At 37.6% G+C, this 24,935-nt stretch overlaps 1 protein-coding gene across 1 annotated transcript; it reads right to left on the bottom strand.

Moving 5' to 3' along the window:
• Positions 1-19,129: 19,129 nt before the first annotated feature.
• On the bottom strand, positions 19,130-23,695 carry LOC145824663 (ATP-dependent DNA helicase Q-like 5). The gene is made up of 11 exons (XM_082924990.1): positions 23,496-23,695; positions 23,317-23,352; positions 23,150-23,227; positions 22,999-23,070; positions 22,777-22,830; positions 22,574-22,648; positions 22,408-22,461; positions 21,860-21,954; positions 21,645-21,774; positions 21,233-21,331; positions 19,130-19,450 (listed from the first exon to the last, which is right to left on the bottom strand). Exons 1-11 carry the CDS (start codon positions 23,571-23,573, stop codon positions 19,244-19,246), a joined length of 978 nt encoding a protein of 325 aa, XP_082781116.1. The 5' UTR covers positions 23,574-23,695; the 3' UTR covers positions 19,130-19,243.
• Positions 23,696-24,935: the final 1,240 nt, after the last annotated feature.

Here is a 24,935-nt window from a genome sequence, read left to right as displayed (position 1 = left end):
TACCAAAGTGCCCTTGTTGTTGTTGTTGTTTTTTTTTTTTTTTTTTCTTCTTATTTTCGGTTTGGATTTGGCTTTTTTTGCTAACTTTTTTTTTTTTTTTTGGATTTTGGGTTTGGATTTGGCATATTTTGCTTAAATTTTTTATTTTTTTATTTTGGGTTTTATTTTGGCGTATTTTGGTAAAATATTTCTTTTTTTATTTTGGGTTTGGATTTGCCGTATTTTGCTTTATTTTTTTATTTTTTTTTAAATTTATGTTTTTGTCATTTTTATTTTTTTATACATTAATTAGTTCTTGTTTTTTAATTTACGTTTTTTGTCTTATTTATTTTTATTGGTATACAATAACATTTTTTTTATTTATGTGTTTCATTTATTTGTAAATTACGCGGGGAATGGTAATTTATGTTTTTATGTTTTTTTTTTATATATTTTTGATGTGTTTTATTTCAAAAATGGGTTTTCATGTGTTTTATTTATTTATAAATTACATGGCAAATGGTAATTTCTATTTTTTTTCTTTTTGGATGAGGCTTATTTTTGTTGTTCTTTTTTTTTTTTGAATTTATGTTTTTGTAATTTTTAAATATTTTTAAATATTTTTGAACGAGGGGTATTTTTTTTAAATAATTTATGTTTTTTTTTTTTTGCAAATGGTTTTTTCATGTGTTTTTTTTTATTTTATTGTTATTTTAATTTTTTTTTTCATTTTCTGTGAAATGATAAAAAGTGAGGTTTTATTTTATTGTCCTGCCTATTTTAAATAATTTAATTTAAATTTAATTTTAAATATTTATTTTAATTTTAATTTTAATTTTATTTTAAATATTTAAATAATGTAAATAATCTAAAAAATTTAATAAGCAAAAAATTAAAATAAATATTCAAAAAATTTAAATCCTAAAAATTTAAATAATTTAAATATTCAAAAAATTATTTTAACAAAAAAAATTAAATAATTTAAATATTAAAAAAATTTAAATAATTTAAAATGTTAATATTTTAAATTTATAAACAACTCTATACTCAAATCGTAACCAAACACATAAAATAAAACTCAATTAGTAAATTATTTTTAAAACTCATAACCAAACACATAATTTGAAACTCATACTACTTTCACAACTCTACACTCAAATCATAATCAAATACATAACAAAAAAATTAAAATATTTAAAAATATTTTTATAAATAGAGTTTGAATTTATTTTTATAAAATATTTTAACAAAAACCAAAAAAATGTTATTTATTTTTTTTTTTTCAACGTCATGTGTATTTTTCTGGAAATATATGTTTTTTGGGAAGTGATGTGAAGCTTTTGTCTGGGAAACGCTGAGGTGATGCCCCTCTCTCATGTGTGGGTAATTTTGTAAATTTACCTTCACAATGGTTGGTGCCAGGTGATTGCCTCCGTTTTTGTCCCCATGTGGCTAAAATCAACTTTTTTGTCCTTACATGGCTAATTTAGTCCCAAAAACCCTTCCCAAACAACACCTTAATATGACAGTCTAATAATTATATGAATATTTAATTTAAATATTTATATATATAATTCGGGTTTTAAGTTTTTTGGATAGTTTGGTATCATTGCCTAAGCCCTCTCAAATTTAATTTTAATTTAAAATTTTTTATCCGAACTTACACCGAATTCAAAAGTATTTTGTCTAAATCTTAAAAAACTTTAAATTGAACTCAAATTATTCGAATTAAACCCGCCCAACATCCTTAATTCCACCAGGCAAGGCTTTACCCAAATGACCGTTTACTTAAGTTTAAACCAACCAACTTGGGGAGGTTTCCACCCAACATGTACGACATTACCAAGCACCAGTTGAAATTAATAATTAACTTTCTATTTTATTTAAATTATTTTTTGACTTATAAATTAAATAAGTTACACCAACTACTATTGTTATAAATTTAATATATATACTATCAAATTGAGAATTTCAAATTTGAATTTGATAAAAACTTTAAAAAAATAAAAATAAAGAGTTGGAGTTTTTTCTTCTTTTCTTATCAAATTTGATAAAAACAAAAATATGTAGAAGAGGGATTTGTTTTTTTAAAAAATTGATTAAAGAATTGAAATAATTCATATAAAATCAAGTTTTTTATTTTTATTTTTTATATTTAAATATAGAATCAAATTAGATTTAAAAAATAAAAATAAACGAGTAGTGAAGGGTTAGTTGGATAGTATTGGAGCCAACCGCATACAGAGCAAGCAAGTCTATTGGAGAACATCGTTACATCGGTCATATGTTGAGCTCGAAAATCTTCTATCTTCATAAGATGATGGCTATAAACAGAAATTGAGTGAGAGTAAGGAGCTCATTTTTTTTTAGGAATTTACGTGTAGGTCGTTTTAAATTTTTTTATTGTGTAATAAATTTTATGATAGCTAATAGTATTTTTCATCATACACTATTAAAAAATATCATTAATTATTAATTTTCAGTGACAGATTGAAAAATGTCATAAAAAATGTCACTAATTTTCAACTTTCAACGATAGTTTGAAAAATTCATCACAAAAAAGTCATTAATTGTAAGTTTTAGTAATAATTTATAAAAGCCGTGATAAAAAATAATATATGTACAAAATAGTCACAAAAAATTATTTTTTGTGACAATTGCACTAATTTTTATTTTCAATAAGATTTTATAAAAATTAAATCAAATTATTAAATTTATTGATAATTTATTTATTTTTTGTGTACTACAAAATGAAATGAACAACAAAGTTATAACAAAAAGACAAACAAACAGAGAGGCTCCTCTCGGATGCGCGGCCCATCATTTCCGCAACAAGAAATGGCCTAACTAGATCAAGTGGATCTTCCATCGCAACCAAATCTTTTATTCTACTCCGCTCCCATGCTAGGTAGAGCATATGTGTACTCGTTGGCTTCATGAAATACATGTTTGAGAGTGCCTCTTGTCCTACCAAGTAAAAACTTGGAATCTTCAAAGAGTTCTCTAAACGTGCAATTTTTGTGGATCTTGAATTCATTCTGGATGAGCTCGATTGTCTCATTGCAATCCATTTCAATCTCCAAATCTGTCTAGCCTTCCAAAGACTAAACTAAACCTAAAATATAGAATGGGTACTAAATAAAATTAAAAAAAAAACAAAAAATACAAAAAATCTAGAGTTTAACTCTTGTAACAAATTAAATCCCGAACTTTCAATTTCTTCAATTTAAACCCTAGATTTTCAACTGAAAAACAATTCTAGACATCCGTCCAGTTCTGTCACTTATACTAACAGAACAAGCGTAATTTAGTCTTCTATCTATTGATTTGAGTGTTGCTATTGGCACTTTCCTTTCTTCTTTGAACCTCCCACTTTTTTAAACCCCTATCTAGCTAAATGAGGCCCTTCCATTTTCTCTTTGAACCCCCACCTTAATTCCAACTACACCCTCACTCTAACCCACCTTCCCAACCCAACCATTATCAGCTCCGGCCACAACCTCCACTGTCGGCGCCACTCTCCAGTCAACTCCAATCTAGAACCACTTTTCGGTCAACTTCATCGCGACCTCCACAGTCGACCACCCCCATCAGCTTCAGACAACCTCAATCTAGAGCCACCATAGCGAGCCACCGTCACAAGCCCCTTCCCATCTCTCTCTCTCTCTCGCCACCATCACCTAGCCACCATTGCCGGTCGCTGCTCATCCTAACTCAAATCGCGACGGCAATGAAGGCGACTAGGGTTTGAGGCCACAAATCGCGATGACAGCTAGGGTTTGAGGTCATAGATCACGACGGCGGCTAGGGTTGAGAACTCAGATCGCGATGACGATAGAGGTGGCTAGGGTTTGAGGTCACAGATCGTCGTCCCCGTCACCACCGCACCTCCAAACCTAACTGACCCAACCATGTGCAAAGAGAGAGAAAGAGAGAGAGATTGCAGTGGCAGTGGGGTTTGTGATTGGTATGGGTGGAGATTGCAATTGCAATAGAGAACACAATTTCAAAAGAAGAAGAAGAGGGAGATGGAGGTGGCGACTAGAGGTGAGGGGCTGGCCAACGGCCGATGGAGGTGGTAGCCGGAGTTGAGAGGGGTTAGGGTTGGGGTTAGGGTTAGGGTTATGGTTTAAAAAATTAGGGTTAGAAGATGAGGGATAAGGGTAAAAGTGGAGTTTTATGTTGGGATAAAATTAGAAATAAAAAAGAAAAAGAAAAAGAAAGTGGTGGGATTCCAAAGGAAAAAGATAAGTGTTAATAGCAGTATTCATTGATTTATGTTAATTTTGTTATTTTGTTAAATTTTCCATCTTTATTCTCTTTCTTCTACTATACAAACAACCATCACCATGAACACTGTGCCATCACCAACGCCATTTCCATCCTCTCACTTTTCTCTCTGCTACTGTCCCTCATTTTGAGCGTCGTCCCAATCTCTCGCCTTCTCCGTTCCACTGAAATTGGGACACCATTAACCTAATCCATCGTCATGAAATTCATCACAATGTCTTTGAGATATCGATGCCAAAGATTGATCCCGTGAAAGACTCGACCTGGTAGTTAGGGTTCGAGATCTAGACTTTGAAAGCGAATTCGATTGATTTTGAATTGATCTCGATGTTGTCATCACAGATGAGGACCAATCGGATTGTAATTGAAGAGTGGGGGAAAAAGCGAGCATTGAGGTTGTTGGAGGGTTAGCGGACGACGGAGATGGAAGCGGTGTTGCTGGAGGAAATGGAAAGGTTGTGGGGGAGTAAGGCTGTGGTTTGAGCATAAATATGACAAATGGGAAGGTGAAGTAGGCGGTGACGATCAAATGGAGGAAGGGTATGCAGGATTTGACGTGGATCGCCATCTAATAGTAGGGTTGTTGTTAGGTCTGAAGAGAGTGGTCTAAGAGAACAGAGAAGGAAAGGAAACGAACATGGGTGCACGATCTACATAAATGGCAAAGTGGAGATGCAATGTTTTGATAAGGTTGATGTTCATGATAATTGTGATAATAATTGAATAATTCTAGACGTCATAAAAGAAATATCATGAAAAGCCTTCATAAAGATTCTTCGCCCTTAGATTAGTTTGTAATGTTTTTTTTATATGTTATGCAACCACCATTGCATTAATTTCATGAAAGTATTCATGAAATTTATTTTATGCATTATTGATAATAATTTGTATGGAGAAGTGGTTTGGAAATACTCTTTGGATCTTGTAGGAAGCTCGTGATCCTTAGCTAGTCACCTGAAAATGAATGAACACTCTGGTCGGGAGTGCTGGAATTAGCACTCCGACGGACAAGTCAGTGTATACTCTTTGGGTTGCTTATATCTCAAGTTAAACTTGTTCTCACTTGCCTTTCTTTGGCCGATGCTCCTCTATTTATATTTTTCATTTGGACCTCAGGGTCGGGCCCACCCTTAATCCATTGCACGTTTATTTATTCAGCTTTTGTTCGGCTGGTTAGAATGTTAATTAGTCTATTCGGCTCTGTGATCGTCTAGGATGAAGCCGAATACAAATTCCATCCTTGACTGTCCTCATACCGTTATTCGACACTATTGCCCCCACAATATTCGGCTCCCATAATTTGGTGTAGTCAAGTTGAAAATTAAGACTTAAAAGAACAGTGAAAAACTAATACTTGTTTTGCTCTTTTTATATATATATATATATATATATATTTGTTAAATAAGTGTGGGTGTTGATTTTCTACATCATAACCAAATAGGGAACTTAACTGGAGAGCACGTGGCAGAATAGATTAAACCAGGGGCACTCTGATGATTAAGTTAGTCAACTTATCTCTCAAAGATATCACACAAGTATTTAGTGCACAAGTAAAAGCATACCTTAGGCCCATGGGAGCACCTCACTTTTATAGCCAACAGTGCCTTCGTCTCCTAAAAGTCTTGGTTCATAAAACTCACGCACAATGCTTATCTCGGACTCTTTTGAGATGATCTAAATAAGTGCATTTTTTGACTTTTTATGAAATATGGGTTGGGTTTGAAGTGATGTGGTAGAGAGGTGATGTGACTTAAATAAGATGATGTGACTTAAATAGGATAGTGACTTTTTGGCATTTTGGCTTTTTTAGGGGTTGCCAAACCTAGCCTTAGTTAGATATGGATGAACTCCTCAAAAGTCTCATCTTTATCTGAACTAAGCGTGTCACTTATCTAGGACTTTTGTTATTTATCCATATATCTCGGAATTCGGTATCACCGCACCATATCTCGGCAACACCACAATCTCGACATCATGGCTCGTCCACGTGGCACCTTGGCCACGTGGCGTGACCCTAAAAATACATCCCCCCAACTGCCCCTAAGTTCTATTACCTTGGCAACCTGAGGTGATAAAACCTATATCACTTGATCTTCCAACACGTCAGCTAAATAACATGCTAGAGATGCTCCTCCTACCGAGATCATGACTTGTCGGTGTCAAGAAACAGGGACTCAAGTGTCCACTTGTCGAAAACCAAGAACCAAGAACCAAGAACCAAGGATCAAGAACCAAGGTGTTCTTTTATCCAAGATCAACATGTCAACCGAGATCGTACTATTAGTCGACATCATAGCGCGCTTGTTCAAGAATTCTAGGAATCTCAATTGCACTTGAGCTGTCATGCATGATCACCCCAACCATTTTATCTACGTAGCATTGCCCTATTGGTTCGGACTCGTCACGCGTTAGACGCGTCGCTTTGCCTCTAATCCACGCTGCCTGACATCATCATGGGCACGTGTACCTAGGTGGTTCAATCAGGGTTTTGTCGCCCTTTTTCTATTTTCAACAAAAACTCTCTCATCTCTCTCTATCTCTTCACTTTTGCAATTACAACTCTTTCTCTCTCTTCCACCAGAGCCTTTCTCTCTAAACTCCATTATTGACCTTTGAAGCTTTTCTGTAACCGTTTCTATTCACCACTTTCGGTGAGCATCCGATTATTCCATTCCGATTAAAGGCATGATCTAACTTCGGCGAACGTGATTCTACTTCTGCGACTTCCATCTGTAAGTCCTTGAATCATCCCTTTTTTAATTTCAATTTTTTGATTCTTTACTGTTCTTCACATTCTTAAACATGCCCCCATGTTTTCTATGTTTGTATATGCCCTTTGCACATTATTTTTCTGGTTTTTGCACACTAGCACCAGACTATCACGATCACCCTTAATTCCTTGTATTTCTTGCACGTGTCAATTCATGCCTTAAATGTGTTCTTGTCCTCTTTTTCTTCTGAATTTGTTGTTATCTTTGCCTTTGTTTGGACTTTGAATTTGTTTTCTTTGTTTCTTTCTCTGTTTTTAGATTCTTCCACCTCATTCGTGCCTATTTTAGTTATTTTCGCATAGATTTAGGTTTGGGATTTGCTTAGAACATTGTATACGTTAGGGAAATCGAAATCGATTGTACCCAAAAACTTCATTAGATCACTCAAATCCTTGTTTCAGTGTCCCTTGGGATTATGTCGAGGTCCCTCTATCACTAGGAAAACACTCCTGTATTAAAAACCATATAAAACCCCTTTAGCCGAGATCATGGGTATGTTCAAATGGAGGATATATTCCCCTAGTAAACTTGAATATTTTTGCCAAGAATTTAATATCCCAGCTGACGTCCACCTTAGGCTCACTGGAGAGAATGACTTTATTATGCCTGAAGAGAATTACATTTCCTTCCTTATGGAGTCCATTATCAAGGGTGGAATCAGATTCCCTTTTGTCATCCTTTTTCGAGAAGTGCTGCACTTCTACAGGCTTAAGCCCATATGATTGGCCATTAACACTTTTAGGGTTATTAATGGTATAGCCGAGCTATGCCGTCGTCACAACGCTAGGATCACCTTAGCCGACATCTAGTATTTTATACCATGTGTAGCCTTAAGTCCACCAGTGACTACACTTACTACTTCAAACCCCGATCTACCACATATAAATTGATAGGCAACCTTCTAGACTCTAACAAGGGTGTGGAGAAAACTATCTCATTGTCTCGGATAACTGGGAGTTTGTGCCAGATGATGATCTCCACCTATTTTCCTTGCGCCGAGGAGATTTTAGGGAAGATGAGGGTAAGAACTCAATCATCCCAAAGCATACATTTTTAACATTGCATTGCATACTTAATCATTTTCTGATGTGTTTCTCCTTTTACTTTGTTTTGCAGTGCTTCCTCAGCTGAGCAAATTATTTCGAAAGTCGTACGTCCAGAGCCCCGACCTGAAATAGCTTCTGGACTTGTCTGTCCAGGACTACAAGGCTCCCGTCCTTCTGAACTATGTCCCAACGTACCAATCCCCTCTGTCCGACATCCCTGTCAGGAGCAGAACCCCACTGCCTTTAATAACTCCACTTGTTGCATCTTCTTTCTGCATAGACCAAGTTTCCACCTTCGATCCAGTTGACCAGCCATCAACATCAGCTCCACAACACATTCCCCTAGCCTAACACTAGCTTCGTTGCTATCCTCCTAGCACACTGGCTAGGAGAACATGCAGTAAAAAGCGCTGAGGTGTTAACACTCTAGCGTATGATCCTGCCAACCCTCCTTTTGCACTCTTTACTTTTAGACTCGGTAGCGGAGTTAGCGTTGTCGCCACCTCTACCAGGATGGGTTACAAGCCAATAGTGGTCGAAGACTTGCTCACCGAGCTGCCAAATGTTGTAATTATGCAGTCCACCCATTCCTCTCAATCCGTCCAAAAGCCCAAGACGGCGAAGAAGGCTAAGGCCAAGGCCAAGGTCATTGTTGTTCCCTCTGACGAAGAAAGGGACACAAAGGATTCAGTGCCAATTTCCAAATTGGCCGAGACCGAGAAGAGGCCAGCCGTGGATGACTCCACCAAGGCCCTTTCCGCAAAGAGGTTGAGGTCCATTGGCACTAGTGAAGAAAGGGATGCCTCGCTCGAGGACGCCTGGCTTCCCGAGATCATGGTGGGTGACCAACTATTGAGGGTCGGCGACAGCGCCATCAAGGATGTTGAGGTCAGGGCCACGCTAATCACTGGCCTACTATTGCTTACCGATATGAGTGAAATTAGTGATTGCAATTAGAATGAGAATTTCGCCTTAATGATGAGGCATATTGTCTTGGTAAGGTTCTTCATCATCTTTTCAATTTTTGCCTTTTTTATACTTAGTGAAATTTTACTAATTCACTTTTCTTTGTTGCAGGCCATCCAGTACACGCACTCCTATGCAGTCAAAGTCGAGTTGGTGAAGAAGGACCTCACCAAAAAGACCAAGGAGGCTGCAGGCTTCCTCTCCCAACTCAACAAGGCTAAGGCCAAAATCAAGAACCTGATGGATGAGGCCAGTGCAACTAAGGCAATTGAAAATAGAGCTAAAGTAGTTGCCAAAGCCGCTAGGATGGCTACCAAGGTCATCGAAGACAGAGCTGCCGAGGCCGAAATTGGCTGGAAGAAGGCCTTGGAGACAAAGGAGGCCGAGATCACGGAGGCTGATGAGAAGGCTTACATAGAGAGGCAGGCCGACGTCTGGGACCAGTATAAGAAACAAGTCAACCTAGCTTGCAACAAGGGTTACTACCTCAGTTGGGTTACTGCGTTGAAGAAGTTGGATGTTCTTGAGGACTCCCCTCTGTGTGACATTGTCAAGCTGCATGTGCCCTTCCCCCTATTTCCAGTCCAATCAGAGGAGGAGGAGGAAAAATAACAAGAAGAAGAGGTTGCTGTCAACGCTACCACTAATGTTGCTAGGGCCAAGTTCCCAACTTTGAATGATCAGGTCTTGGACCTGACTAAGGACGATGGGGATGAGGTTTCCAAAGGTATTTCCCCCAAAAACGCCGAGGTCACTGCTGTTGAGAAGAGTCTTGATGAGACTCTGAAGGAAATCGATGAAGAGATTGCGGCCGAGGTTGGGAAGGTGGCGGAGCAAGTCGACGACGATGTTCTAGAGCCTAGCAGTTAGGATTTTTTTTTTTCTTTTAATTTGTTCTTTTTCTTTTCCTGTAAGGCCGAAGAGCCTCCTTTGATGTAATAGAAAAAGCTTCTTTTTGAATGCAAGTTTATCTTGTTTTTCCACTAAGTGTTGTGAATGCTAAATGCTTGTTTGTTGTTGCTTTTATACACCTTGTATGAATTCTTCTAAGTATGGCATCTTCTCAACTTTAATATATCGGACTACTATCAATCATCTTGGATCAAAGATCTCGGATAACTTCAACTTACAGTAATTCATCTCGGCTAACTTCAACTTGCAAAATTCTTCGATTTTTTTTTTTACAAGTGTCATACTTAAACTTATTTATGCACTTTGCCCCATAATGCGAATCTAAGTATCACTTAGGTTTGCATTAAGGATGCATTGTTTAAATCTTGCTTAAGTTTGATTTTTTTTTTTATCTATGACCGAGGTCATCGGGTTTAGCTCGTCTAAACAAAACACTTAAGGCTTAACCTTAGTGCATCGAGAGTACTGACTTACCTCAGATTTTTGTACAAACTAGCTAGATCGTGGCTGGTTTCATCTTGTTTCTCATTGAAACATCTCTTTAACTTAGTTTATCATTGCAAATCTAAGTTAATCATCTTGTGCACCTTGGGAACATCGGCTTAAGAATTTTCAGTCTTATCTAACAGTTATAAATTTTAACAACATTTTGTAAAGAACAAAATTCATACTAGTATTTTATTAATGCTTTGGCTAAATCATTTGGATTACATAAAACTTGAAAACTTAATGGTAAAAGAATTTTAAATTGCTTGTAAGTCCATGGTCTTGGCAGTTCCTTGCCATTATTATCTTCTAATCAATAAGTGACGTTGTCGGCAACCAAGATGATTTTGTATGGTCCTTTCCAATTTGTGCCAAACTTACCCTCCCTGGGATCTTTTCTGTTGCCAACAACCTTTATTAGGACGAGGTCTTCAATTTGGAACTCTCTAGGATTCACTTTCTTGTTATGTGCCCTTGCAAGGCTCTGTTGGTATGCCCCCAGCCGAATTGCTGCTCTTTTTCTCTTTTCTTCAATTAAGTCAAGATCTCAGGCAAGGAATGTTTCGCTTATTCTATTTTTTACTCCTTGAGTTCTGATTCTTGGAATGCTGATTTCCAGAGGTATGACGACCTTTGTGCCATAAGCCATGGCAAAAGGAGATTCGCTAGTAGATTTTCTCGTTGTAGTGCGATATGCCCATAAAACATTAGGCAATTCCTCTACCCACTTGACCTTGGCAGCTTCCAACCTCTTCTTTATTCCATCCATGATGGTTTTGTTGGAGGCCTCAACTTGGCCATTACTTTGAGGAAGTTGGGAGTTGAGTAATAGTTCTTGATCATATACTTGGCACACAAGTTCTTGATCAACTTGGTATCGAACTGGGTGCCATTGTCTGCCGCAATGGCTCTTGGGATCCCGAATCTTCTAATAATGTTCTTCTAGCTGAAATTCCTGACATCCATATCTTGGATTTTGGCAAGAGGCTTAGCCTCTACCCATTTTGTAAAGTAGTATGTGGCCACCAATAAGAACCTTCTTTGCCTAGTTGCCTTGGGCAATTGTCTAATCAAATCCATGCCCCACTGGGCAAATGGAAAGAGACTGGATACCGAGTTAAGATCTCTAGCTGGTTAATGTATCAAGGACCGTTGACACTTCTCACACTTCTTGGCATAGACTTCGGCATCCTTTTGCACGTAGGGCCACCCATACCCTTGTAATATGGCTCTGTAGGTAAGGGATCTGCCCCCAGTGTGGCTTCTATAAACTCTTTCGTAGATCTTGTATAGAAAATCCTCTACTTGGGAAGGATGCACACATCGTAGTAAGGGTCCTGTAAAGGACCTTCTGTACAAATGGCCTTTTACTGATAAGCAGAATCTTGCCGACTTCAGTCTAATCTTATGCGTCTCTTTTTTGTCTTTTGGTAACTGGCCATCTCTAATGAACTTGACCAAGGCATCCATCTAGCTTAGGCCCAGCTCTATGCATATTGCCTCATATTTTGTTATTAAGGGTTCTATGCTAGGTCCTTATAGATAGTCTATCATTATCGTTCTTGGCGTGTCCAATTTTATGGCGTTGGCAAGGTTAGCCAGGGCATTAGCATAGCTGTTGTCTTTTCGACAGACCTGCTGCAGCCGACAACTTTGGAACTGTGCTAATCACTTGATGACCTCTCTGATATAGGCCACCATCCTCTCATCTCGGGCTGCTTATTTTCCTGTCACCTGGTTCACGATGAGTTGAGAGTCACAATAGACTACCATCTCCTCGGCTTTGATTGTTGTTGCTAATTTTAATCCGGCAATCAATGCCTTGCATTTTGCTTCATTGTTTGAGGCCTTGAACCCTAGTTGGATTGACTACTCAATCATCTGTTCGTCTGGTGAGACTAGAACTACTTTTGCCCCCGCTCCTTGTAGGTTTGAACTGCCATCGACAAAAGGCTTCAATTTCTCTTGTTGTTTCTGCTGTCTTGTTGGTGTGGAGCTTTGTGGTACCAGCTATATTTCTTCTGGTTCTTCTGTGCACCCTGAGCTAAGGTTTATTGGTTTGGACTTCGAGCTTGCACTTGATGTGAACTCAGTAGTAGAGCCTAACCCTTGATTGCTGTCTTTGGTCTGTTTTCTATGTCATATTGACCTAGAACCACAGCCTATCATGTTACTCTGCCTATCAAGCCCCCATGTTGCAACAGGGGCTTCAGTGGATGCTCCGTGAGCACCACTATCTTAAGCTTGAAAGTAATGGTTCAGTTTCTTCGATGCCATTACTAGGGCGAGGGTTAATTTTTCTAGAGACAGGTACCTCGTCTCTGCACTTGCCAGGGTCTTTATAGAGATCCAGGCTTAGACTCGACCCATCTATTACTTTTGAATCGGGGAAACCATATCTGTAGCGGTCGTCTTTTCCTTTTTTCTTGTTGGATTATGGCTTGAGGGTCGACACCATACTTGGTGGTGTCGACACTGCCTTCTTTCTTGTGTTTTGTTTGGCTCTTGGGGTCAACATTAGCCTTGGTGGTGTCGACATCACCTTATTGCTGTGCCCTTAGGGTGGCTATTGAAATTTGGGGTCGACACCAGGCTTAGAGGTGTCGGTACTGACCCTGTTATTGGCCTCTAGGGTCGACACCAGTCTTGGTGGGGTTGACCCTTCCATCGCTGCTTTGTTCTGGTTACATACTGAAATATAGGGTTGACACCTCGAGTTTTTAGGGTTGACCCTCCCCTTCCTAACTTGTTCTGGGTTACATTATGAAAAATAGGGTCGACACCACTATCTTCTAAGGTTGACTCTCGTCTCCTGCAAAACATTTGTGTCTCAGCTTTTATTCTTAAGGGTCGACACCACTATCTCGAGGGTCGACCCCTATGAGTGATTTTCATATTTTTGGTTCGATTTTGAGCCCTATTTCTTGGGAGTTTAACTTATTCTTTCCTTTGACTTTAGGGCTATTATTCTACCACTATCAATAGACCCCGAATACACTTTTCTTACTCACTTTTCCTCTCTCTCTCTCTCTCTTCCGTCTTTAAACTGTGACTTCTCTCTTTTCTCTCAAAACTCAACTTTTCTCACCTAGATCTTCAAATCTACTCACTTAGAGGTACCATCTCATCTTGGTCCTTTGAAATAGATTGTAGATTGTGTCAAGAGCTTCCTTTTGATCCGAGTAGTTCATGATTTCGTTGACGTGGAGTTTTTCCGAGTTCTTCTCTCCCACCTTCTAAGCTTGAGATAGGGATTCTCTACACTTCTTTATGAGTTTTAACTTAGTTATTTATTTTTATAAAACCACTTTGTGAAAGAAATGGATTTTTGAAAAATCTTGGGTTTGGTTCGAAATCAAAAGGAGGGGTTTTCAAATGGTTTATTGGGAATGGTTGTGGATAGATGTGTATAGATCATATATGATTAAATGATGGGTTTTATCTAGAAAAATGGTTTATAAAGGAAAAAAGGTTTTTGCCCTAGAAATCTCAAATGTTGATTTTGTATTGATAAATGGAAAAGATGTTAAAATTGTGAAATTGGGTTGATGTTGATGAGGATGGTGGAGTTGGGTATGTATTACCACTCACATCTTGGAATTTGGAAAGTTTACCTTTATGGAAATTATTTATTGTCTATAGATATTTGTTTTGAGCTATTAATGCAGGATAGCTATGCTTGTTGTAGAAATTACATGAGAATTAGGAGAATTAAAAACTAATTTCTTATCCATTTGCATTGAGCATTGTTTTATATTTATTTCATGGAAAATATATTTTGTTTTGGGAGAAAATAGGTGAATTTGGGAAAGAGTTGTTGTTACATCAAATAAGTTGGTTTGCGTGTCCAGGGTGAAAGTCCCAAAAATCTCATGTATACATGAGTGTCGATCCTGCGAACAAAATATCTGTAAAATGACAATAGTAGTGCTTGTATAGCCTACATTTACATGGGTGCCGATTTACAGTTTCCCGCGGACGCAATTTCCATGAAATGTGATACTTGTTCTAGAGATTCCCAGAGGTATGGTTCACTGCCCTGTGTTCCATTAAAAAGGGAATGTTTAGTGAATTGTGATATAAACCTGTCATTGCATGGTTTGAAAGAGATATGAAATGTTTTGTCACGAGCCTTGCATATGCATTTCATCCTTATATCTTCGTTAAGATTCATATATTGTTTTGAATTATTTCTACTGGGCTTTGACTCACCTTATGTGGGAAAATCATTTTCAGGTGTTGATGATATGTCTCCACCAAGGCAATAGCTTGGGAGGACTTGAAAGCAAGGGCTTCATTTGTTTATTTGGTTGTATTTATTTGTACAAGCCTAAGGTTTTAACTGTATTGGATTTAAAAACCCTTTTGTTGTAACCAAGCCCCGTTTTGGAAAATTTTAAGCCCTTAAGGCATTTCTTATTTTCTTTATGTCCATTCTATTATGTAACATATGCTATAGATTCATGGTTAGGCTTGTGAATGTGTACCTGTATATGTTACTCTTTTGTAAACTTAATTGGAAACTAACGGGAGATAATTACTTTATTATTGATGTTATTTATTAATGTCGTGGATGGATTATTGTATTTATTTTGGGGCGTTACAATCTTGCTCATGTAATACACCACCTTTTGCTCTCCTTCTTCTTCTTGGACGACCACGGCACTGACAGCGTGGTCCGAGATTGCCAAATATAGGAATAGGTCCTCTCCGGCTGATGAATTTGTTCAGTGCAACTGCTTTGCCGATCAGAAATTGTACTTCTTTTGCTGTCCATAGGCTTGTTAGGTCAATGATGGCCCTGATCTGAGCGGGGCTTGCTTCTATTCCTCTTCTGGTCACCAGATATCCTAGGAATTTTCTAGATCCCACTCCAAAGGCATACTTTGAGGCATTCAAATGAAACCGATATTCCTTGAGGATATAAAAAACATCCTTCAAATTGGCTAGATGATCTGAAGGATCCTTGCTTTTCACGACCATGTCATCAATGTAGACTTTCACGGTCTTTTCGATCAGATGTTTGAACATCTTCGTTATTAGCCTCTGGTATGTTGCCCCTGCGTTTTTTAGTCCAAAGGGCATCACTTTATAGCAGTAGAGTCTATTTGAAGTAATGAATGTTGTCTTCTCTTCGTCTAAAGCGTACATGGCTATCTAAAGATAGCCTCGATATGCATCAAGGAAGCTTATCCTTTCATGGCCAGATGTGGCATTCACAACATGGTCTATCTTTGGCAAATGGAAGCAATCCTTCGGGCAAGTCTTATTTAGGCTTGTGAAGTCTACTCAAATCCTTCACTTGCCATTCTTCTTCTTTACTACCATTGTGTCAGACAACCATGTCAAGTAGTTTACTTCTCGGATTGCCTGGGCGTCCAGCAGCTTTTCTAATTCTTCTTCAACTGCTTGCATATGGACTAAAGTTGGTCACCCGGCTCTCTGGACCACAGGTTTCACCGTCCTATCCATGTTGGGCTTGTGGCAGGTGTCCTCGAGGCTGATCCCTAGTATCTCGTAGAGTGTCTAGGCGAACACCTCTATGTTTTTTTGTAAAAGGGCTTCCATTTTCTATTATTTTCCTCAGCCAAACTCGAGCCGAAGAGGAAGATTTGTTTTTCGTCCCTTTCTTGTACCAGAACTTTTTTTAAGGGTTCCTAGCTCTTGTCGTTGGACTCTTTGCTAACATCGCCCAAGACCTCTTGGACTTGGTCTTCTATTTCTGCCATCTCTGCTTCTCTAATAGTGCAAGTGTATTTTATTGCCACCATGGAGCAATTCTTCGTTTGCACTTGGTCTCCCCTCACCTCCTCTACCCTGAACTCAGTTGGGAACCGGAGTAGTTAGTGCTGTGTTGAGGGAACAACCCTCATAGCATGCAGCCAAGGTCTTCCCAAAACAATGTTTTACAGGAAGGGGGTGTCTATCACAGTAAAATTTGTGGTTACCATCTTGGTTCCTACTTGAACCTCCAAGTTCATGGTTTTCAGTGGCCATGTAGGGGTTCCAATAAATTTGACCATAGAGTTGTTGGATTGTTCCAAATTGTCCTTGTGGAGGCTGAGCTTTTTATAGAATTTGACATACATAATGTCACAGGAGCTGCCTTGATCTATCAGTATGTGGCTTACCTGGTATTCCCCGACTTTCAGAGTCACTACTAGAGCATCGTTGTGCGGATGCTGTACCATGTCTAGGTCTTTCACTGTGAACGATATTATCGGCCCCCTGCAGATGCCTTACTCTCTGTGTCTCGCCTCGAATCTCGTTCTCGTTGACCTTCGTATGGATTACGTTGATAACCCGTGGTCCATCAGCCTCTAGGTGCCTAGGACAACTTTGCCTGTTCTTCTCACATCCTTACTTCGTCTTTCAAGTCTCTTAGGTGTCCTTGTCTGACTAGATCTTCTAGGTGTTGCTTCAGGGCCCTACATCTTTGAGTCATGTGCCAATTCCCGTGTGGTAGGCACAACTCTTCCCGGGGTTTCTGCCCATTGACCTGTCGAGATCCCTTGATCTTGGTTTCCTTGGTCCTCGGGGTTCTTTGGGATTCCTTTCGCCCGGATTCTACCCGTCCAGCGTTCTAGTATTGCTGATGTGAGTTTCCAAGTCTCTTTTCGTGAAGAGGGACTGTCGGCATTATAACCAGTCCCTCTTTCTGGGCGTTGACGTTTTCTGCCAGAGTCAGCATCTCCAGCAAAGGCAGTGTCAGCTTCATTACCTTGCTCTACATCATGAAGTTCACCACGGTCTGCAGATCCCTCAATTTGTTCGCTAAGTCCTTCAGTTCATCGTCTCTCCTCAGGCATCTTTCTTTACATACTTAGCAATCACTTTCATTATAGTACTCTTCCTGGTTTCCTCTTCTTGGGGCCATTACGCTCCCTTGCAACGTTGTTGGTATCAGGGTTCACTTCTTGTACCTCTTCGTTATTGTTTCACATTCTAGTGTTGGGATCTACATACTCTTCTTCTTCACTATGCATGTCGTCCTCGAACTCTCACCTTTTGTCCGACATTAGTCATCTATCCTATTAAGTTTCCATAGACGGCACCAAATTGTGGGTGTTGATTTCCGACCAGAGAACTTAGTTGGAGAGCACGTGACAGAATAAATTAAACCAAGCACCTGCCAATAAGAAGATAAGAATACCACAGTGGCTCGTCTACTCGGGGTTACTACGACGATCAAGTCAGTCAACCTAACTCTCAAAGATTTCACACAAGTATTTAGTGCACAAGTAAACGCATACCTTAGACCTGCGGGGATGTCTCACTTTTATAGCCAACAGTGCCCTCATCCACTAGTAGTCTCACTTTATAGGACTCAAGCACAATGCTTATCTTGGACTTTTAGTTAGATATGGATGAACCACTCAAAAGTCTTATCTTTATCTGAACAAAGCGTATTACTTATTTAGGACTCTTGTCCTCTATCCAAATATCTCAGATTCTGGTATCACCGCACCATATCTCAGCAACACCACAATCTCGGCATCATGGCTCGTCCACGTGGCACCTTCGGCAACACCTCGGCCACGTAGCGCGACCATAAAAATACATCCCTGCAATAAGTTAATAGGATCAAACGAAAAGTTGAAATTGTGCCTAATTTCAAATTTCAGTTAAATTGAAGAAATTGAAAGTTTGAGGTTTAATTTGTTATAAGGGTTAAATTTTAGGGTTTTTTTTTTTTAATAATAATTTTTCCCAAAAAAATCTCTACACTCATTACATAAAAGTTATGTACAAGATGGAATATCTCTAATAATACTCCATCTTCCTTCCTAGAGGAGGCCAACAAGTAGGTTTAAACAGGTAATAATGAGTTATTCACTTAAAATGAGTTATTCACTTAAAAAAGAATTAATATAAACTTACTTATATGGGTTGGACAAATGAACCTGACCTAAGTTTCTTTATTTTTCTTTTCTTTCTTTTTTCAATAGGTGCTGGTGGTAAATGTGGAGTGGTGGCGGCAATAGTTGATCAATTACGGTGACTACATGAATAGTAATGATGGAAGTAGTTGTAGTGGTTATGGAATTATAGCAGCATCAATGACGTAGTGGTGGTGGTGACACTACAAGAAATGTCACTTTTGGCTACTAAAATATTGGTCGCCAAAAGTTCAATATTTAGTCGCTGAAACGATTTAGCGACTAAAATATTTTGTTGCCAAACTCGTCGCCTATACCCTGCCGGCGATAGTATTGGCGACTAAACTTTGTTTGGTCGCCGAAAGTGACTACATTTTGCTACTAAATTTAGTTTAGTCGGCAAATGTTATGTTTCCGCCACTAAAACCTTTGTCGTCGAATGAGGCTTTTTGGCTACTAAGTTGTTGTGGTCGGGGAAGGTGTCACTTTTAGCTACTAAATAATTAGTCGCTGAAGGTACACATTTGGCTACAAAACTGTATTTAGTCGGCAAAAGGTGCATTCGGCGACTAAAGTGTTAGTCACTAAAAGTGCATTGGGTTATGTTTTTGCTACTAAATTCTTAGTCACCAAAACAATTTGATTACGTATTTAGCTACCAAAATATTTGGTGGCCAAATACTTTAACGTGTTTTTTTTTTTTAATTTTTTTTTTCTAAACAACCTATATCCATTATTAATACAACCTGTACCATGTATAAACAATATAATCCATCAACGCTAAATATGTTATCAAGCATTCAACAACGTGCACACATTTTAGTTCCAACCATCCAAAAATATAATATTGAACGTCCAATTATATATATATTACAAATTCCATAAGAACCAAGTCTAATCCAACGTCAATAATTTAATTTCGTACATAATACAGGAATAACCAACTACTCCCACTACACATTTTAGTTCCAACCATCCAAAAAAAAGTACTAATAAGTACAAGATGTCGTCCTGGCATCACTATAAGCTCCCATTGTTCGAGTCCTTCCATAAAACCCTTCGATTGGAAGGGGCCAACTACTCCCACTCGCCCATCCCCTTCGTCCATTGCTGCTGGCAGCTGTAGAACCATTGCATGAATGTGAAATCAAGTGCATGTCTAATAAAAATATAGAAATACATATTTATAGTGTCCTCAGATAAAACATATTCATTCACCATGTTGTTTTCCCAAGTCAAATACATATTCAATCACAAAGCCAAGTTTTGACAGATTAAAATGTTTCAAGACGAATGCTAGGAAGTGATAATTTTCAAAACAATAAAAGAAGCTCCTTTGGATAAATAATTTAATTTTAAGCTTATCAAATGAATAAACATCAATTCAATATTTGAATCTCCATAGAATAGATGCAACACAAACGAGACGGATATCCAGCATGTGGAACCCGAGTTATCAAAGAAAACTGACATATAGAAGTAAAAATCTCTAATTTAAGTAATAAATTAGAGATATGATGTGATCATTGTTGTCAAAATGCGAATCAAATCTATGAATCATAAAATGCACTTTATTTAACATAATATAAGATTTTATATATATGCATACATATAAAAGAACACACAATGTTTAAAATGAAATAAATATCACCATAATAAGTTGTACATACATAAATACATAAAAACCACATGTAGCAATATAATTAATTGATCTCATTTTCATGCGCACATAACTGAATCACAGTGAATCATAGAAAATCGCAATTGAATTGTACGATCCATTCAATTTAAGATTCAATAGCACGAATCAAATCATTTTGGTTGATACTCATCTCGAATTGTGAATCCCAATATTCTAACGACCATGGATATGACCATGAGAAGGCTCTGGTAACTCATCTATGGTGCTCCTTGTATCTGGGGAACCAACATCAGACTCAGAACCACGCATACCCAGATGACCACTTTCAGTTTCTATTTATGATATTGTATCCAATGAGCTCTGATTGGGAACCTCTACAACATTCACCCTATCAACAACAGAATTTGGCAATGTATCTTCCTCTAATGTAGAACGCTCTTCTCGATCCGAGATACTCCTTGCATTTTGGAAGTCTTCACCATTCCTAAAAGAAGCAGAAACTTCCACATTTGAAAAAGAAGCAACTGAACTGTCTCATGAATAGACATTTAAAGTATTGGTCAACAATTCTGATGTAGGGTCAACCATTGTTCCATCATAATTGTTGCATACAACTTCAGTGCATGTATCATCTATTCCTACACTTTCTGAATCCCACAATTGTTCTTCAAGAGCCACATTTGTTACACCTCCAACCTCATTTTCAACATGGGCAACAGCAACCTCAAAATTTTCTTCATTAATGCCTGTCACAAAACCCAAACCTTGGGAAGTTTGATTCCAAGTTCCAGACAAAGATGACCCTGTGCGTTGGTGCTTTGTGTTTATGTCAGACCTGTAAGTTTCAATGTCAGATTTCTTGCCACTTAACTGCCGCTGTACACGAGTCTCTGTTTGCCTAGCTGAGCCCAAGTCTACAGAGGATGATGCAGAGGCACTGCCCTGTCCAAGGGAACTTCTCATGCTTTGTGCCCCATCTCTCACATAGGACAGATCATCATAAGAAATACTAGAGGCAGTGAAAGTCACATATTTGTAGCTTAAGTTATTCAAAAGTAATTTTATTATGTGTGTGAACTAAACTACAGTTGCATAAAACAAGAAGAACTAATGATTGCATTGATGCTTTATGCATGTCCATGCCTTTACATGGCACTGTCAAAGCAACTAGTAAAGGTTTGAATAACCTCCCTTGCTCAACCCAGAATGCAACCAGAGAAAGAGAAGTCTGACATGATTTTTAATTAATTTGTAACCTACCTGATGGAAATTTATGGTGCAAGTTACATTTGTTTGTGGAAGCAGATGCAAGTACTGCACTTCACCCAACTCCAAATGTGTTACAATGGTCAGCATCACCTGCCAGAGTAAAAAACCAGCAGTTCAAGTCTTACAATGCATGTAGATATGACAAAGTGAACTCAAATGGAAAATGCTTTATCATCATTCTAGTATTTCTACTAAGAGGAAGACACCAGGATACAAATCTAAAAGTAATAAGCAATTACTGATGAAAATGAACAAAGCTTCACAATATTTTCTATGTCCTTAAAATTATCAAAAACCTCATGGAAGGCCAATGTAATTTACCCCTTTTTTTTCTTCAAAAAATAAAGAATTATCAGGAAATTTGAATTTGCATTAACTATTAGAAGTAGAATGCAGAAAGAACCTCTTCTTTCATATCAAATTTACGCGATGCAAGCTCTTTGACTAAAGAGCAAATTTTCCCATGTGAATCCAATTCATTAGTAAAAACTTCAGAGAGGAATCTGCTGACTGCATATTCATCTACACCATCACTGTGAAGCACGATATTTTTGGTTAATTTCAGATCTTGAAAACCATAAATCAAAGCTAAACAGAATATGAAATGCATTGAATCACCTGTATGTTAGACTACGAAGCTTAAAATATGTGCTATCATCAAAAAAGAGATGGCAATAAGATAATCTACCATCGTGTCCAGCACGTCCAATCTCCTACAGAAAAGCATGATTTGTTTTGTTCAGAAAAATTTTACATGAACATTATCTTCCAAAGAACCAATGGTTAAGAAACAAATACCCACCTGAACATACTCTTCCAAGCTTTCTGGTAAAGTGTAATGGATAACTTGAGATAAAAGTATTTAGAAAGCTTCAGTACAATTTCTACAATGCAGTGCCATGCTAGATGTGTGTATATGTGACAAGAAGATATCTCATAACAAATAATGTGGCTTAGTGCTGCTTTTACATGAAAGCATTATAAAAATTCATACCAAGATATCAACATGATTCATGTGATATGATTACCCTGCTGTTGGTAGAGAAACCTGACTGTCCAACTTTTTAATAACTACAACTTTTAAGCATCAATTAATTATGTTGGGGGGGGGGGGGGGGGGGGGGTGCAGAAAAATAAAATGAGTATTTTAAGGTCATTGTTCTTACAGCTCCAACATCACTCTTGTCAAGCCCCATGCCAAATGCCACAGTTGCAACAACCTTCCAGAAAATAATTCAAGTACATGAATTAGCCATATGTCATGACATCTTACTACATAATTAGAAATGAAAATAAGTTTCAAAGCCAAAGTGAACCAGAACAAGTTCTTACCACTCTTATCTTGTTGGAACAAAATGATTCCTGAATACGACTTCGATCCTTTGAGGATATACCACTGTGGTAACTCTTTATTTATTATTATTACTTTTTTTTTTTGACAAGTTCAAATAAGTTACAGTAAAGAATAAATTAGTTTCATATGTAAGAAACCATGTATGATTCAACTGAATCAAGAAAGTATATGAGAGGCTAACCATTGCTTGAATATTGTTGTCGCTTAAGTATTTGCTTATCAAATCAGTTTCATACTGCAAAATAAATAATTTAATCAAAAGTCAGGCAGTCAAAATTGCAATGTAAATAAGTATAAAAATTCATCTAATTGAATTCTGTATTGTCAAAAAAATCATTTTAAGCAAAGGATTTAACTAAGGCCATGGTATGCACTATATGGAAAGAACAACTCATGGGGTTACCTGAAATTTGCAGTATATAATAATGCTTTGAACTTCCGCAAAGGGGGAAGACTTGATTAACATCATCAGATCCTTCATTTTGTTTGGTAAAGATAGTTAAACATGAGATGAGAAGCAACAACCATTCAGTATAGAGAGTCAAGAGTCTTACTTGCCAAACTTCAATGCCTACATATTTTATTGGCTTCAACACATAAAGGATTTGGGATACTTTAATAGTAATGAGACACTGCATTAGCTTGGGAATTCAGATCATCAAAACAAACATACCCAGAATAATTTTGTTTTTTTAAATCAAGAAAATTAACAGATGGGTACCTGAGAATTCAGAAGCCGATCCACCAATCCCCTAATCTAACAAGAAAACACAAGAAAAAGGAAAGGGTTCGGGTTTGTAAAAGCAATTTGGGTTTAATAGAAGAATGAATTGGATTTAACAGGGTGTGCTCCAATGGTTGAGAGCGAGAGGGAGGAAGGGGAAAAAGAAGGGAAAATACCAGGGTGTTCTCCAATGGTTGCTGCGAGCGAGAAATAGAGAGAAAAAATGTTGCTCTTGGGGAGATGGGTTGTATCATCGCCGGTGAGGAGGTGGTCGTACCGTCACCGGTGAGGAGGTGGGTGCTCGTGCGCGACAGTGGTGGCCGGTAGGAGGGTCGCCTGCGATGGAGTGAGAAAGAGAGAGAGAGAGAGAGACAGAAGATCGATGATGAGAGAGTGAAATAGGAGAGGGCTGTGTAGGGGTAATTAATTAAGGACAAATGCCGACTAAATTAAGGACAAATGCCGACTAAATTTTATTTCAGTAGCCAAAACGATAACCAACAGCGACCAAATGTTATTTTAGTCGCTGAAAGTAATAATTTAGCAACTAAACATTTTAGTCGGTAATTAATTTCATAAATCCCGCCAAAATTGAAATTTTCCCTCAAAATATTTTAATTCTTTGGCGACTAAAATATTTTTCGTCGCTGAAAATAAACTATTGGCTACTAAAATTTTAGTCGCCAAAGGTAAAGAATATTTTTTTATTTTCCAATCGCCGACTGAAGCGTTTTCGTAGCCAAATCTGTACCTACAGCGACCAAAATTGTTTTTCGCCGCTGAAAATAAACTATTGGCGACCAAAATTTTGGTCGCCAAAAGATAAAAAATAAATTTTTAAAATTCTTTTGGCTACTAAACAATTTAGTAGCTGAAAGTAGCCCTACGGCTACTAAATTTCTTTTAGTCGCCAATTGTGATATGTTTAGCTACTAAAAATTTTTGTAGTCGCCAATTGTAATATTTTTAGCTACTAAATTTTTTTTAGTCGCCAATAATCAACATTCCCCTACTAAAAAATATTAGTAGCTAAAAAGTTGACTTTTGCCGACTAATATTATTTTTGGTAGCCAATTCCGACACTTTTGGCGACTAAATTTTTTTGGTAGCCAAAAATGGTCGCGAAAAATGTATTTTCTTATAGTGTGATGGAGTAGCGATGGTGATGATAGTAATGGTGGATTGGAGTAGAGTTGTGTGGCGTGGGGTTGTAGTGTTTGTGGTAGAGTGGTGGCAAAGATGATGTGGTGGTGATGTTAGAGATGGTGGACATGATTATACTCTTTTAAATGAGTTTAAATGCATAATTTTATGTCTAACCCATTTAAACTTAATTTTAATCATATTTCCAAGTCATAACCCATTTAGAACCATTTATGGATTTGGATATACCTAAACAAGTTTTAAATTGGTGTACCTGGACAATGTTCACAATTTTGAATTGAGTTTGTTAGCTTTATTTATGTAATAAATTATAGCTAAAAACCACATTTTCGTGAAGCATCTCGGAAAAATTATAAAAAATAAAAAATGAAAAATCTCAAGGTTTGATCCTTATAACAAAATAAACCTCAGATTTTAATTTTGTCAATTTAAACTCTAATATTTTAATTTAT

The sequence above is a fragment of the Camellia sinensis genome, chromosome 4 (genome assembly GCF_055761805.1).
Source record: "Camellia sinensis isolate YWXY chromosome 4, ASM5576180v1, whole genome shotgun sequence".
Lineage (NCBI taxonomy): Eukaryota > Viridiplantae > Streptophyta > Magnoliopsida > Ericales > Theaceae > Camellia > Camellia sinensis.
Note: the sequence above shows the minus strand (reverse complement) of the source record. Positions and strands in the feature narration are given on the sequence as shown.

What these genes read in the sequence shown, in the direction of transcription:
- LOC145824663 (XM_082924990.1), bottom strand. Translation starts at nt 23,573, where the DNA reads ATGATACAACCCATCTCCCCAAGAGCAACATTTTTTCTCTCTATTTCT. An exon ending in AACCATTGGAGAACACCCTG is followed by an intron (nt 23,353 to 23,495) that starts GTATTTTCCCTT and finishes TTTTCTTGTTAG; the next exon opens with ATTAGGGGATTGGTGGATCG. An exon ending in GCACCATAAATTTCCATCAG is followed by an intron (nt 19,451 to 21,232) that starts GTAGGTTACAAA and finishes ATGGTTCTACAG; the next exon opens with CTGCCAGCAGCAATGGACGA.